We start from the raw sequence: 15173 nt of genomic DNA on the forward strand, positions 1-15173 counted from the left end.
AGTATTGTTTGGTATAGGCATTACTACTTTTGAATCGCATATTTGTTACTATTATTTGGGGACTATTATATTTACATCATTTATGCATGTGTGTTGCATGTGTGTAACACACTATACGAAGGACTTTAATTTGGAAAATGACGTGTTCGCTTTATTGCGACAGTGGGATTTCAACATACAGAGCAATATCAGAGAAATTGCTAAATTAGGGGATCCCCAAACCAACCAGGCGTATTATGTGAATAAGATTGTTGATACAAGAGGGCTGTGCTTGTGTTTAGCTACAACACTATTACTGTATCTTTCAGCAGAAAACGATATATATCTTAGACACACACTGACTGGGAGTTGGATCAGAAAGTCCTCTTCTAACTCCATACACTAAGTAAGAGAAGATAAAAGGCTGACACTGAAGATTACATGAAAAAGGTGAGTGAACTCGGTCTTTGAGTCAGTTCTTGTAGTTCTTTGCTAATAAATAAATACTCATCGCGATTTTACACTCTTACACGAACTTTTGCACTTCAACTGGCCGACAAACTATAGTTGCAGCTGGTGCCTATATCGCGTGATATGTATGCAGTACAACGGTATTCTAAGTAACGGCAAAAAGAAATCAACGTATATATAGATAAAGCATGATAATTTTTTACATAGAACCTGGAATATTACAGGTATTTCCCCCACGAACCCAAAACTGGCAGTGTTGGCATAATGGTTGATTCACACTGATTCATATCTCAGATGTAAACCTTTTTGACAACATATGATTATCTAAATATCCGGTTGTTTTTAAATCAACTTGAGCATGTTTTGTTGTTATTCATTCTAATTGCGAAGAGAGTGCAATATAATCAATTTTGCATTGTTTTTAAAGTTGATCGTGGAATGGTTAAATGAAATACATTGTCATTAAAATGAGGTCTTTAACTTACATTATAAGAGTGATGAAAATGTCAAGCTTAACCGTAACAAGTGAAAATGATGGGAATGAACGACATGGTTTTATTTACAAAGGTCTCTCACAATATTATATATAAATGTGTTTTCCTTGAAAAGTTCGCTATCACCATTACAATTAGTTCGTCAATTTACAGAATAGTAAAAGCAATTTAGGCTAAAATTTGAAATCGATATACATTTTACTTTAAAATTTAGGTAACTCCAAGTAATTGATAAAATGGTGAGATGAGGTAAGGCCGGTTATGATCGAGATCGATCTAGTCGTCGGCCTTCATTAACACCAACGCAGCCGTATTGAATTCATAATACTTGACAATAGAAAAAAAGCAATGTTTGTCCTAAAGTATGCCTGGGCTATGCAATTAGAATTGCCAAACCTAATCAATTGATCTACATGATTATCAAATGTATTGTCGCATTTAAATCTCAGGAATTAAGATAGGTATCTTTCATCCAAGCTTGTCATACATAAATACAGCTCTGTCGCTCACTTCGTATATTTATAGTTGTGACTTCTTGCATCTCTGTTGTGAATGAACTTCAAATAACAATAACGGGTACCTATCTCACCGCACTGATTTTAGGCCGTACCCTGGGCCGTGAGCCTATTCGAATTCATTTTACCCAGGTACCTTGGTGAATCGACCTCGGTTGCTCTTATGCGTTTATCAAAATATAATATCACTGCATTTTTTAACACTGTGTATGTCGCTGTTTCGTTAAAACGTAAGTGCACTACAACCTCTAAACATTTAATTATTTTCAACGTCATATTATAAAGCTATGTAATAGTTCTCCAACTTCTCCCTCACAACACAGTGCACAGTCGAATAGGAAACGCCTAAAGTTTCCAACGAGGTCAATATAAAACACTCGAAATGAATCGCTCCAACCCATCTCTCGGCTTCAAGTTCAAAAGGCTATTTCTCATTGCAGTAACAGATCTCTAGGGAAATTAGCATACAACGGCAATCTAATGAATATTTAAACTATTGTTATTTGGGTTTCAGTTAGAATATGGTCTGATATACATGTTCCATTGTCCTAACGGGTGTTTATATTATAATGCGTTTCTTAAAAGGTGTAGAATATTTTATAATATATAAAAATATTGCTATGGTACTTGTAAATAAATGTTTTATGAACATATCAATACTAAGCTGTAATCAAAAACCGTTTTTGACAATTTTGTGGAATATCTTTCGTTACAGAATAGAAAATCATCCTTAGTAACATAGTGAATCATCCCGAAACGTCACAAACAGCTGTAGGAGAGCCGTCACCTCACGTACGTCAGGGTATTTCGAAATCAGCTGTAGTCTTTCTTTGCCTTTACTGTATAGATGAACATCCCACAAAGAAAATGACCATCGAACATACACTGCTTTTCCTCGTTTTGGAGGTCTTAATGACAATTGTTGAGGTGAGTGTTGTTTTCAAAATTTGTTTTGGTAAAGTTCTAGTAAAACCTTAAATTTCGAGATTAATTGTATCAAAGAAAAACTAGTAATATATATTAATCAGCAGGCTTCTCGATGACCGTCCTTTCAATGTTGCAACGTATAACTATTACTTGCACGTTATCGTTTACACGTTGATATACTACAAAGTGCAAGCCTAAGTTAGGAGTACTAACTAAAGAACATTGCTTGTGCGATTGAGAAACACCAATCCCAGCTAACCACCTAAAAGTGGCTTGTATTGTAGACTTATATAAAATGCTTTCTATGGTGTTAAACCAGAACTAGTCTAGCCGTAACTTTGACCCCCAGGAGCGGTAGGAATATGCCTAACCTAAGCTCTAACAAGTATTCCTTAGTGATTTAAAATGTCCAGTTAGGCAATCAAGATAATTTACATGTCCTATTGCACTGCCAAAAATCTATAAAGGCAGATGGGGGTGATTATGTTTGGTGGGGGGGGGGGGGAGGGGTAGGAAAGGAAGAGCTTGATGACATAGGCCAGCTTAGGACATTTTGGATTACAATTCGATAAAGCGAGGTAACAAACCCATAAGTCGAAGTAAAAACATAACTTCTTGATTAAGATAGCCTGGCATGGATTAATTTAGTGCTAACGAAACTATATAGTAAATTTCCTTTGGTTTCTGAAACAATACCGCTGTTGTAAACTTTGGCAGTGTGTAGATTGTAGATTGACTTCATAGTTCTAGCCTCCATAGCTAACAGATCTCTAATGTTTACCCCAGTCTTTGCCTTGCCAGGATGAAATTGCATGTTTGGATGAAAGGAAGGGATTCTTGTTTATACTGTATTATTGCCAGACTATGGTGTCTCCAGATTGTGACAAATTTCTCCAATTTAAAATGCAGCTGTGCACTTTTATTCAAAGCGGGGGTTGCGCCCCTTTTTAGCGTCGCCAAAATATTTCGGAGGGTCGCCTGAGAACAGTTTGTGTAGTAGTTTTGAAGCCCATTGTATTGCCTAAAATACTATGGGTGCTGATGTAACTGTTAAAAAAGTGCTGCACATTTGCACTTGTATAGCAAGTTGCCCATGCATGCATCAAGACTGGTGAATTGGATGTACAAGATCTGATTACTGGCTTTAGTTTGATTCAAAAAGTTTGAATGGTTCATACATACTTCTGAAACTCAGGCTACACTTTTTACATTAATAACAATGTGAGTACACGTAAGAAGTAGTCACACCCTACAGTTGCTGTTGTCAGATTAGGTCACTTCTCATGAATGTTGGGGAGACGTTTGTCCAAAGTCCGTGTAGTTCTGATGGTCTATGAAACTATTTGGATAGTGTAGCTTTATCATTGTGTTGTGTTAGTGATTATTCCCCAATATCTTGTCTTATTTATAGAAAGCCAATTGTTTTTACTGCTTTGGCATCTACATTGAACTGTCCTAGTTGATTACAAGCTTGGTGACTCAAGTGTAAAATAACTTTGATAGCATTGTGTATAATTTTTTATAAATATGGTTTTTGTGAACATTGTTCAGCTCTAGTTGACCTTGCTGGAGTGTCTCTTTCCATTTTAAGGGTTAAATTCTCTATTCAGGAAGTGCTTGCAAAGTATGAAGTTTCACTTGTCTGTTCTTGTTGCAGTAAAGTTCTTTTTTGTGGTGCTATGTTAAGTGCTACATCATTGTACCCTATTGAACTTATGTAATGTATGATTCTTACATTTTTAATTTAACAGGGGTATATAAATTCAAAGGTTTGATTACCTGATTAAATTTATACATAATTAAGCTGCTACCTATATCATGGCTTTTGGTCAATAAACCTTAGAATCAAAGATAGTTCCAATATTAGGAGGTAGTGGTTAAGGATACCCCCCCCCACCCCTTTCCATGCAATCTTAAGTTTATATTCATTAAATGAAGATCTTTGTGGTGAATAACTTTCCCAAATATCCAGGGTAAAATTTGTTTTGTGTGGGAGATAGTCAATGGAAACAGGTGTCTGCCATTATATTTGTAAATATGTGATGTCATAGTGCCAATTATTGAACCTTTAACTAAACCTTAAATGACTTTTTCAATCGGATACTTCCAAGGTGAAGGTTAAAAAACTTGAAACTGAAAGCATGTGCAAGGTCATGTTAAGAATATCAATAAACAATTTAGATTTTAGATAGCTTGCATAACCCATCTGAATTACAGAAAATAACATGTTAAGAAAGCCAGGAAAACATTGAAGCATTATATGATTATGATTTAACATGTAACCTTTATCAAATTTGTGAAGGTAATTAAGGCACACTCAAATGGTGATACCTTACAGATGGAAGGTTGGAGATTTGCTTCCCTCTTTGGGGAAGTTGATATTACAGAACTTATCTCTTCATCACATGACTATATAGTACATTTCCTTTGGTTTCTGAAACATTACCCCTGTTGTAAACTTTGGCAGTGTGTAGATTGTAGACTGACTTCATAGCTTAGATCTACTGTACATATAAATTGCATTTTAGACTAGCATTATATGCTAGCCTCTATAGCTAATAGATCTATGTTTACCCCAGTCTTTGCCAGGTTGCCAGAATGAAATTGCATGTTTGGATGAAAGGAAGGGGTTCTTGTTTATACTGTATTATTGCCAGACTATGGTGTCTCCAGATTGTGACAAATTTATCCAATTTAAAATGAAGCTTGAGCACTTTTATTCAAAGCAGGGGTCTCGACCCTTGTTAGCGTCCCCAACATATTTTGTAGGGTCGCCCGGGAACAGTATGTCAATAATTGTTGAAAAACAAGTGGAAAAAATCTTGAACCTAAGTTACTTCCAAAGTTGCAAAATAAAACACCATTTTGCCACTAAGCACCCTTAAGGCTTAATCATATAAATTTCATTAAGGGAAGGCCCTCCCTTCCTGTTCGCAACTTCCCCGGGTTACGACATCCGCCAGGAAAATAATGGGATCACCAAGCTAGAAAGTTTGAATATCAGCAGCAGTCGGTCCGTACAGTACCTGGTACAAACAGTACTGTCACTGTCTGCTGGTTTATGGATTAGATGTTTGTAGATTAATCTTGTAGCTTACAGTGTACAGATTGCCAAGCTCCCATCCCAAAGCTGATAAGGCAGAGAGGCTCTGACAAATGCAGTAATTTACTATCTAAAGAGGGAGTGTTTTTGCTTTCCTTTCAAGCAGCCCTCTTAAATTGTCACATAAAGCTTGACAGGAAAGTCCAGAGTTCAATCTACAGGACCATAAAAACAATCTGAGGTGTTTGGGAACTCTCTCATAGACTATTATTATGTACTGTTTTATCTCAGTGTTTCAAGAAGAGATATGTTGTGGAATTATCAGTGATATTGAGAAGAAAGCAAAGGTTGAAACCAGTTATTAATCCTTTGTTTGTATGTATCCTGTACAGCTGTTTGAAAAATTGTCTTTCTGGATTGTGAGTAGTCTATATGTATGCTATTGCCATTGTCCATGAGTTTCACAAACAGTATTTCAAAACAAGGGTTTCACAAACAATATATATCTACACAGGGAAAATATGACGATTTCAGATTTATATCTCATTTTACTTTGTTGCAACCTTGATGGTAAAATCTTTGGAGATATGGGGGAGGGGGAGGGGATGAAGATTGAATTACCCTATTGTGACTCCTTTCATACTTTAACCTGTCTCCTCTCCTAGTCATGATTTGTTTTCATTTTTGCCTAAATACACAGCCTAGCCGAGTGGTGGTACCTTTCAGTGCTGCCTTCCTTTTACAGATGCATATAACATCCAGATCACTTCCAAATCATTATGCAACCGCTTCCCTCTACGTACTCTTTCCCATAAAAAAAATATCAAAAAATGATTCTCTGTGTAGTTATGATGTATTACATTTTGGATAAATTTTTGGATGGATGACAACTAAATCTAATTAGTTAGATGTAAACTTTGTAAGTTTAAAGTGACAAACCCTCAATTTTTTTTACCCATTCCAAGAATAGGCAGGTGTGAACTTGATTTGACCCTCCCTCACATCTGGAGTATATTATATATTTAGATGTATAACATAGTACTGGATATCTAACTTTGTATGTTAACCAACCAAAGGAGAGAATTTCTCTGGCACAGATGACTTTGAATTGATTTAATTTGGAATCATTTTTGATTATCAAAGTAAAAGTTTCGAACTCTGGTACCTCTATAAAGGATTTGATTGAAGGAGAAACTTAATTAAAATTTGGTAGGAAAATATTACATGTACATAGGCCATTAGATATGTGAAACAGAAGAAACGTTGGACAGGTTCACAGGTAGTCCACACAGTTGAAATAGTAATAATTTGCAGTCAAATTTTAATGAGTGCATTTAGGTTTAAAGCTGTGATGTCCAACTTGCTATGTGCTTTGGCCTAGACAGCAAAATCTGGTTTGATATTATATTTATCTTCATTGGTTAATACTTTACAAGCAATATATAGCACATGAATAAAGATCTCCACAGTGTTGCAATTGTCATAATCAAATTGTTTTTCAACTGACTGCATTCTGGGTATTAATACAACAACAAAAAATGACAACAAGAAGCAGTCAGTGAATCTTCAATGTGTCACCAAGCATACATACATACATGGTGATTTTCTCCATGCACCCATTTGGTCACCAGTGAATATACAGCATAACAAAGTTGTTGTTCAGCTATTATGTAACATTAGGTCACCATCAATTGAGCTACCCTGGATAAGTATATTGACCTACCAGCATCAATTACCATTGTGCTATTATTAAAATAAAACCAGTTGGGACATGCAAAGTAGTGAAAACATATTCTTACTCTGTTGCTGACCACTAATGGGAGTGAGTAAGATTGCTTGTTAGTGTTGCTTGTGGGATGTTGGAAGTTGGTCTCTTCATTAGTTTTAGTTGCTCTCTTAGTATCTCTTCTCAAGGATTCATCTGTTCAAGCTCGTTAGGAGAGGAGGAGGTACATCATTGTGTGCCTGTGATATGGTAAGCAAAGGAATAAACAGTTCTCCCATAAAGTCTATAACATAGTCACTCTGAGTAATATACCTAAAAAGGCTGACTTAAGGCTGGATGCTATGATGTTGTTTCTAGGATGCTAACAAGAGAGCTGCTCTCAGTACCTAGATCAGGGGCATGTTGTCTTCCAGGCTCTTATAGTCATGTGGCAGGAAGTAAAACAAGGCCATCAGGGAAGTGTTATTAAGTCCATCAAAGAAGAGTTAACATCTCTCAAATTACATTTTGTAGAAAATCCATTCTCGCAATCTGGTCACCTCAATGTGTCTTACTTATAACAACTGGAAATATTTATTGTCATTTTAAATTGTTAAAAAGTAAAGATTGCAACATGCATAGACTTGACCACATGAGGCAATGCAACTGGTGTATTACCATTATTTAGTTGCAAACTAACTAACTGTACAACTTCTATGTCCCTCTTAATTACCAAAGATGTCACAGCAGTCATGGTAATCATACATTTGCATGCTATCTTCAAACAGTTAATGCCGATGAGACAAACAACTAAGCTCCCGTTGTCATGAGATGTATCGCACTGAGGCAAAGGGTGTGCAAAATCCCTAAATTTAAATAGTATAAATGCGGTTCTAATGTTTCATGACGTAAATCGCAGCGGAGCCCCCCATTGGGCTAGGTATGTCTACAGGTGCCTAGAAATATGGTCCCTCTCTGGTATTTGCTCCTAGTTGCCAGATGTTATGAATGGTGTCTGTCTTGAATTTTGTACCACAAATGCATTTATGTCATTTTGCCGAGTTTACAGCAAATTTTTTTTGTCTTTTGTGTATTTTCTGCAAATTATTGAATATTGTCTTAAACTATCAGTTACTGGAAATTTGTTGTGTATTTAATTGTAGCGTAAAATTAATCGGTAATACTACTATACTGATGTTTTGTTTGATCGGTACTGCAAAAACAGTACGGTGATAGCATATTTTACACCCATCTTTCATCTGTATATTCATAGGTTCTTCCTTAATATACTTCCTCTCGCAGTTAAATTCAAATAAATTGTTAAAATCGTTTCAAAGTTATTTTAACTTTTCTTTGATGCAACATTTGACAAAATTGATCTCCACAAATTTGTTACATTCAAAGCTATTTACAGCCCAATTTTTAAGTATTCAAATTTTGATTAGCAGTTTTTAAGGTTCAAAATTTGGTCTATTTCTCAGATCAGTGTTAATAAAAATAGCTTGAATTAGAGCTCCTGCTTCGAGTACCATCAATTCTGTTAAAATTTACTAAATATAGAAGCTTAAGTGTTAGGCCCTGTTATTGTATGTGCAGTTGACTCCATTATATAAGGATTTGTTTGGATTGGATAGAGCTGTTTTAGACCACTCCCCCTTCTTGTTGATCAGACCACAATATTTACTGAAAGGATGTATACAAGATGTCATTCTGAATTGTAATTAGGCGTTTACTCAACGTCACTTGTAGTTTGTTAATTTATTTAAGTACCTTATCTATTGTCTTTCCTGTATTAACAAACAATCTATTATGCTGATCTACAATATTATTTGATTTGTTGGATACCCATTGATTAGATTAATTGTAATAGTTTAATAAGCTTAACATTTCCTCATATGTGGATTGTTTCAAGAAATATCTGTATTTTTGTTTGTTTTTTCCATAGGGAAGGGAATACTGTAAAACAGATGACGGAGATGAATATGTGTGTGACGTCGGCCACTGTTGTGGTAATGAGGAATGCTGCACGTACTACTATGAACTCTGGTGTAAGTAAACTTTAAAATGAGTTTGAATGTTTTTCCCTTGAGTACTGTGCTGTACACGTGGAAAATACAATTGCCCTCCTCCAGTGCAAGTAACATTCGCTGGTATTGGTTATGAAGTCAGCAGTTTTTATACAGTGCAGTTATTGAAGCTGTGTTGAATTGATGCCGTGAACTTGTAATCATGTCACCAGTCAAACGTAAATAAATTTCTGGTCCTTAAATACAATTTGGTTGTTACTTGGCTGTAGAACTATAGCTATTTTGAAACAATACCAGTGAAATTCTTTCAGGTTTCAAAGCTTTTGTGTTTGTTTCAAGTGTTGACATTTTTCACAATGCTTTGTGTAGACTTTGATATGATAAAAAAAAATATGTGGGATCATTAGGCAACTTCCTTGCTTTGCCCCCCCCTCCCCTACCCAAAATAAGGGGGGGGGAGTGAATGACAACACAACCAACTACAAATAGAAAGCAATACATGAAAGAAAGGTGTCTTTATTTGAAACATTGCAGTGATAATTAAACCAAAACTTAACTATCTTCCTTGGGCTATATTTTCCAAGCTTAGTGCTCAAACACAACATGATGTTAGATGATAGTGCAGTTTAGGTGCACAATATTTTGGGGGTTTTCATGTACAGCTAAAAAAGACCTTTTCAGTGAGACTCCCATTTTCATACATATCAAATGACTATAATGCTGCAAGACTTGCAAGTCCTATCTCCCTACATTTGTACAGAGCTCAGGACCTTGAAATCTGATCTAAATAGAAAATATATGAAGCCTGGATAAGAATAGTTTTAAATGCTGGGAAGAAGAAAACACCTCATATGACCTTTGTGTTGATCCCAGGTGCCTGGGGAAGGTAACAAACAAAGAGATCAACCTGCCATATTAGTTACTGATATAAAAATTATTTATGACCTCCTCTTTGAATGTTGTTGAGGCTGTTACTGGAATTGATTGTAACCTGAGTGGCATTCTGCACAGGAGTAGGAATCTGGACATATGTGTTGAGGGAACCCAGTTTGTGTACCAGCACAGTTCACACTTGCAGCTATTGTTTGCTGTTGCCAGGCACAGTTTACCCAGTGGTGGTGGTAACACAATGCAGTGAGTGTGTGGCCTATTGTTCACTTGTTCCACTGGGGATGATAGATGATTCATCATATCCACCAGTAACCCATCTTTAGGTCATCAGCTGATTGATTGATATGTATTCCTGTGCAATGATGCTAGATCTTGTTGGTATTGTTTCATCAGTGAGTTGTTGGTTGCTTTGGTTCAAAGTTTCGGTTGAATTTGCTTTAAGTTAATTCAGTTTAAAGAGTGATGGAAATTTCTGTGGTTAACTATGACATTTATTAAATATTCTTAGTACAAAATCTCTTGTTGCAAACAAATCCAGACCTGACCTAATTTGAACTACCTGTCCAATAATTAACCACACAAAGTTTCACAAAGTTCTGAAAAGCTCTATCAGGTGCATGAGAAAAATATGTGTCCACTTGTTCTTACTTTTAGGTGCAAGTTTTCAAATGGTAATAAATAGGGCCCCAAGAGAAGGGTAAGGATAGAGGCGTCCTATTATGGCTTGCTGAAAATGGTGTGATAAGTTATTGCAAAATATGGAATTAAGATTACCAATATGTATGCGTAATGCAGCATTATGGCTTTTTAGCGAGGGGGAATTTAGTTATTGCACAATTTGAATTCAAGTTTTGTCCATTATGTGTGCATCATGCAGTATTATAGCATAACCAAAGATGATGCAGTTATGGATACATGTAAGCTTTCCACTGATATTTCGATGACCTTATATAAAAGGTGACTTTGTTCTTGGTTTTTCAAGGCCATTACAGAATAAGCGTGTTGCAATATGTATTCAGGCTTTGCCAATCATGATTAACCATTCATTTGGACACTCTGAGGGCAAGTTCCTTTTGAAATTGGCAGTGTGAGTTGCTGTTTATATAAAGAAAAAGTCTGTGAAATGTCAAAGCAGTAGTTCTTTTCATGATTGTGCTGTGGAATGTGGAGGCATAAACAGCCTATTGATACATCCACCCCCATCCCATAGGAAATTCCCTAGATACAAAGAATATTGTGTCAACTTCATAGCTGAAATTATAATTTGTGATTCCTCACTGAAGGCAATGGGAATCTTAATAACGTTTGCTACAAATATTCAATCATTTGATGTTTTTTTTCTATTCTAATATTTATTTCATATTTTCTTTTGACTTTTTAGGGTTTTGGCTAGTATGGTTCTTGATTGTGTTTGTAATCGGCTTTTGTGTGTGGCAACGTAAGAAGCTCCGTCCATGGAGAGAGCACCAGTACAGGAACCGTTCTGGATTGTGCGGGCCTCCAGATCTATACCCAGATATTTTACCTAGTAAGTTTCAAGTCTCATGTAACTACTGTTAGGTTTGTATATTTTCTTTTACTGCTTTAATTCTGCAACAATGTGTCATTTATGTGCTTGATGTGTAAGCTTTACGATTCAGCTTTACGACGTTAAGTCCTTGTGTGACTTTTAACCATAATAATGTAACTGCCCCTTTCTCCCCCAGTCTATGACATAGCAGGGGGAAACATTTTTCTGGCACTCGTCACCAGGCCCCTTGGTTGACTGTATGAAAATGAAGTGTTTAATGTTGTTTTAATTTGGATGTAGGTACACTTTCAATCTTAGGTCCAAAAGAGCTTTTCTATCTCTTTACCCATATTTTGATTCTTTTCATCTTGAATATCGGTAGCTCAGCTGACAGGTGTTTTCTTCAAACGTTCAAAGCACTGATGCTAATTTGCTGTCCTTTTTTTTTGCAGTTCCTCCAGTGAAGTTGCCGACGTATGCAGAAATAGGGGAGACGGCATCCTTCGACACCCCTCCGCCCCCTTACACATGTGGATGCTACATACAAGGAGTCTTGACAACTGGTAGGGTTGGCAGGTAAGAGATTATTTAGATCACTTTCAGCCTTGTGTGTGCGTACATACAACATTGTACTGTAGGTGTCTTTTCGCCCAGTCAGTATTTCACATTCTTTCGTAAGTTGTAAGATGGAACTGGAGAAGACAAATAATAGATCTATCCCATTTACTTATGTATTTTGTCTTTTCTGATTTTCTAATTCGTAGTTTTGACCAGCCACCACCTGATTCTGGTGCTCCACCTTGTTATATGCAGTATGCCCAAATTATTGCACCTTTGATGCCCAGGCTACAGCCAAACACCAGCACGGGCACTCAGTTTCCAGAAGGGTCACCGACAACTGTTATTACAATCTCAACGGAGCAGTTGCCTCCGGCAGAAGTTGCAGAAACGCCGGAACCGACAGACTCCTCATCAGAGAGTCCAGATTCGCCATGTCTTTCATGTTCATCTCCGAGTTCTCCCTTGACATCTTGCCGGAGCTGCAGCTGTTCCTCCGTCGTTCAGAGTTCAAGTCTGGCTCCTGCCCGGCCCGGCCACGCTGTCTCCGCCAGACTGGTGTCGGAACTTTACCTGAAGCCAACCTGCTTCCAGCAGCAGGGCAGTAAAGAGTGGGGAGGACTAGCAAACCATTTTCATAGTGGAAGTCGACTTCAAGTGCCTTTCAGTGGACCCAACTTCAACCCTTGCCCTCGGTGTGTGAGTAGATCTGTGTCTTCCCTAAGGCATTGTGTTTCAAGTTCCGCTATCATGAGAGATGCATCCACCAGCACTTTGCCTCAAGTCGATCCACCACCGGTGGTTCAGACAGCAATCGAGGACGAAGAGCCACAGAGAAGGAACTCGTATTCCCTACCACGCAATTTTGTGTGCAGTACTAAACTTAAAAAATAGTTACGAGATATGTTCCATTGTTGGATGGCGGCTTTCAATGCCACTGCAATGCATAGCGGGAACATAATCCTGTATTTTTTCTTTCCTTCTCTTGGTGCGATAAGTTTTTCTTTAGTTGTTTGTGCAAACAGCAGGCTACTCAATACTTAATAATGTGTAAGAAGGCTTGCTAAGAGATTGCCTTTCATGTAAAATTTCAACTATTATGCTTTGTCATGTATATGCCATGTTTAGGTTCATTAGTTGTGAATAGGTTTTATGTATCAATTGGTTATTGCATTTTATCGTAAGTGACAAATGGACACTTTCTAGAGTTGGTACTTTGCATTTTATCCTCCAATTATTTAAGTACATGGGTTTCAAGTTGTGCAGAACATTTTCCAAAATTAAACAGTAAGTAAGTTTTCAAATACCACAAAAATGTGCCTGCAAAGTTTGGAAGGCCTAGGTCGAGTGACAGTATTAAATGTGCCATGTGTTCAGTGTAATAGCATATTGAGGGGGAGGGGATTGTTTTCTATTTCATAGCCACAGTGTGAGTGGAAAATTTTTATAAATGATTAAATCTCATAGGGATTTTAAAATGAACAATTCTTTTGTTTTATCAGCATCGTTTCTTATCACGTCCGTTTAAAATATTTGAACTAAGGCTCAGAGCCCTTTATAACGTTGATATGCTCATGTAGGAGTGTGTTTTATTGAAAAGGAGAACAACAACAAACAAACAAAAAAGGAAAGCAAAGATTCCTGTTAAAATTATAATAAGAGTCCATTGTGCACCCTATCAAAAACATGTTACACCTTAAATTTTTAGTAGCTTTAACTCTTATCCTTCTATTCCCTTGTGTTAGTATTCAATCCATTAAATGCAATTTTTGTTTGTTTGTGTTTCAACGTCCCACACTTTTAATTTCCTGTCATGTGCAGCCTGTTTGGTCCAATTCATTTTGCATTTTGTAACATTTTTTTTTGTACTGACTAGATATGCTTGCCACGACAGATTGTATCATATTTGTGAATATATTGATTTTTTTTTTATCGGTGGTATTCTTATCACACAGTCGTTTTGTATGTTCCAAACCCACCTACTAATACCTGTTTTTTTTTTCTTTCTTTTTTCTTCTATATACTTATATAGGTACCTTCTTCTACAGTCTGTAGATTTTGTTTTACTCGTAAGATTTTTGCAAGGGTTTGATCCTCAGGTTGATAGCTTGGTGAATGAAAGGTGCTAGACATGTTTATCACTTTGTATAGCGTGTTAGTGAACACATCATAAAAGATCAGTGGGGAAGCAGACCTTTTCTCTCTCCCCACTTCAGTTGGTGCAGCACACAAGGAGATTTTTTTGTATTCCGTTTGTATCATATAAGATGTTGGCCATACGTTTGTCACATTTCAGATAAAAAACTTTTCCAGACATTTGAAATAATTCCAAATAGAAAATACTAGCTAAGCTCACTGTGGGAGAGGTGGGGGGTTAGTAGTAATCCAACCTATATACTTAAATATCTTGATGGGTCAACATACCTTTTAGCAATCAGTGAGCCATTCCAAGCAGGGCTTGTGGCTCCATGTTAAGCAGGGGGTGCAATTTGTGTGGCTACATATAGGGTGAACACATTGTTGGTCACACGTTTCTCTTAACTTTGAAGATGGTTCAACAGCCTTACACACATTGGGCCTTGAACAATACGGTGAGGTAGCACAAACAAAGGCAATGTTCTCATGATCCGTGCTCTATTTAGTGGCAGGACTCTTTTGTCATGAGGTCTTTCAAAATCTTTCTTCATTTCTATGAGTATTACTAATACCTTTGGGTGAGTGCTATATAATTTGTGCCAAAGAAGTAAACTAACTGTTACCTCCATTCTTGTTAATACTGGACATACTGACTTAGGGCTGGAATAGAAGAAAAAGTACAGTAAGTGTTGCTATTGGAGGTAGTGGTATACAGCCAAATGGATGGTGGACATAAAGCACAAAATATATTAAAATGGTGATAGCATTTGTATGAAAACATGTTTTTATGTAGTGCACAAGATAGGTGGTTCTTTTAGATATTCTTTCAAAGTAGGCTTTTTATTTTGATGATAACAGTTGCTGTCATTGTGGTGTCATGGAAGTAGTAAGTTGTTACAAGTCCCCCCTCCCCCATG

General features: G+C 36.8%; 1 protein-coding gene across 2 annotated transcripts; it reads left to right on the forward strand.

Moving 5' to 3' along the window:
• The first annotated feature begins 276 nt into the window (after nt 1–276).
• Nucleotides 277–14911, forward strand: LOC139967653 (uncharacterized). 2 transcript variants are annotated; one of them, XM_071971633.1, is made up of 6 exons: nt 277–429; nt 2175–2386; nt 9080–9182; nt 11434–11580; nt 12015–12138; nt 12327–14911. In XM_071971633.1, the coding sequence occupies exons 2-6, from the start codon at nt 2327–2329 to the stop codon at nt 13012–13014; spliced, it is 1122 nt and encodes a 373-aa protein (XP_071827734.1). In that variant the 5' UTR covers nt 277–429; nt 2175–2326; the 3' UTR covers nt 13015–14911. The 2 variants fall into 2 exon arrangements, with proteins under 2 accessions (XP_071827734.1, XP_071827735.1); XM_071971634.1 differs by lacking the exons at nt 277–429; nt 2175–2386 and adding an exon at nt 7238–7404.
• The last annotated feature ends 262 nt before the right edge of the window (nt 14912–15173 follow it).

The sequence above is a fragment of the Apostichopus japonicus genome, chromosome 5 (genome assembly GCF_037975245.1).
Source record: "Apostichopus japonicus isolate 1M-3 chromosome 5, ASM3797524v1, whole genome shotgun sequence".
Taxonomy (NCBI): Eukaryota; Metazoa; Echinodermata; class Holothuroidea; order Aspidochirotida; family Stichopodidae; genus Apostichopus; species Apostichopus japonicus.

Bases quoted from the DNA above. Each gene is read 5' to 3' on its own strand.
- LOC139967653 (XM_071971633.1), top strand. From the start codon at position 2,327: ATGACCATCGAACATACACTGCTTTTCCTCGTTTTGGAGGTCTTAATG. The intron at 2,387-9,079 runs GTGAGTGTTGTT...TTTTTTCCATAG, and splicing joins TCTTAATGACAATTGTTGAG to GGAAGGGAATACTGTAAAAC. The intron at 12,139-12,326 runs GTAAGAGATTAT...TCTAATTCGTAG, and splicing joins ACAACTGGTAGGGTTGGCAG to TTTTGACCAGCCACCACCTG.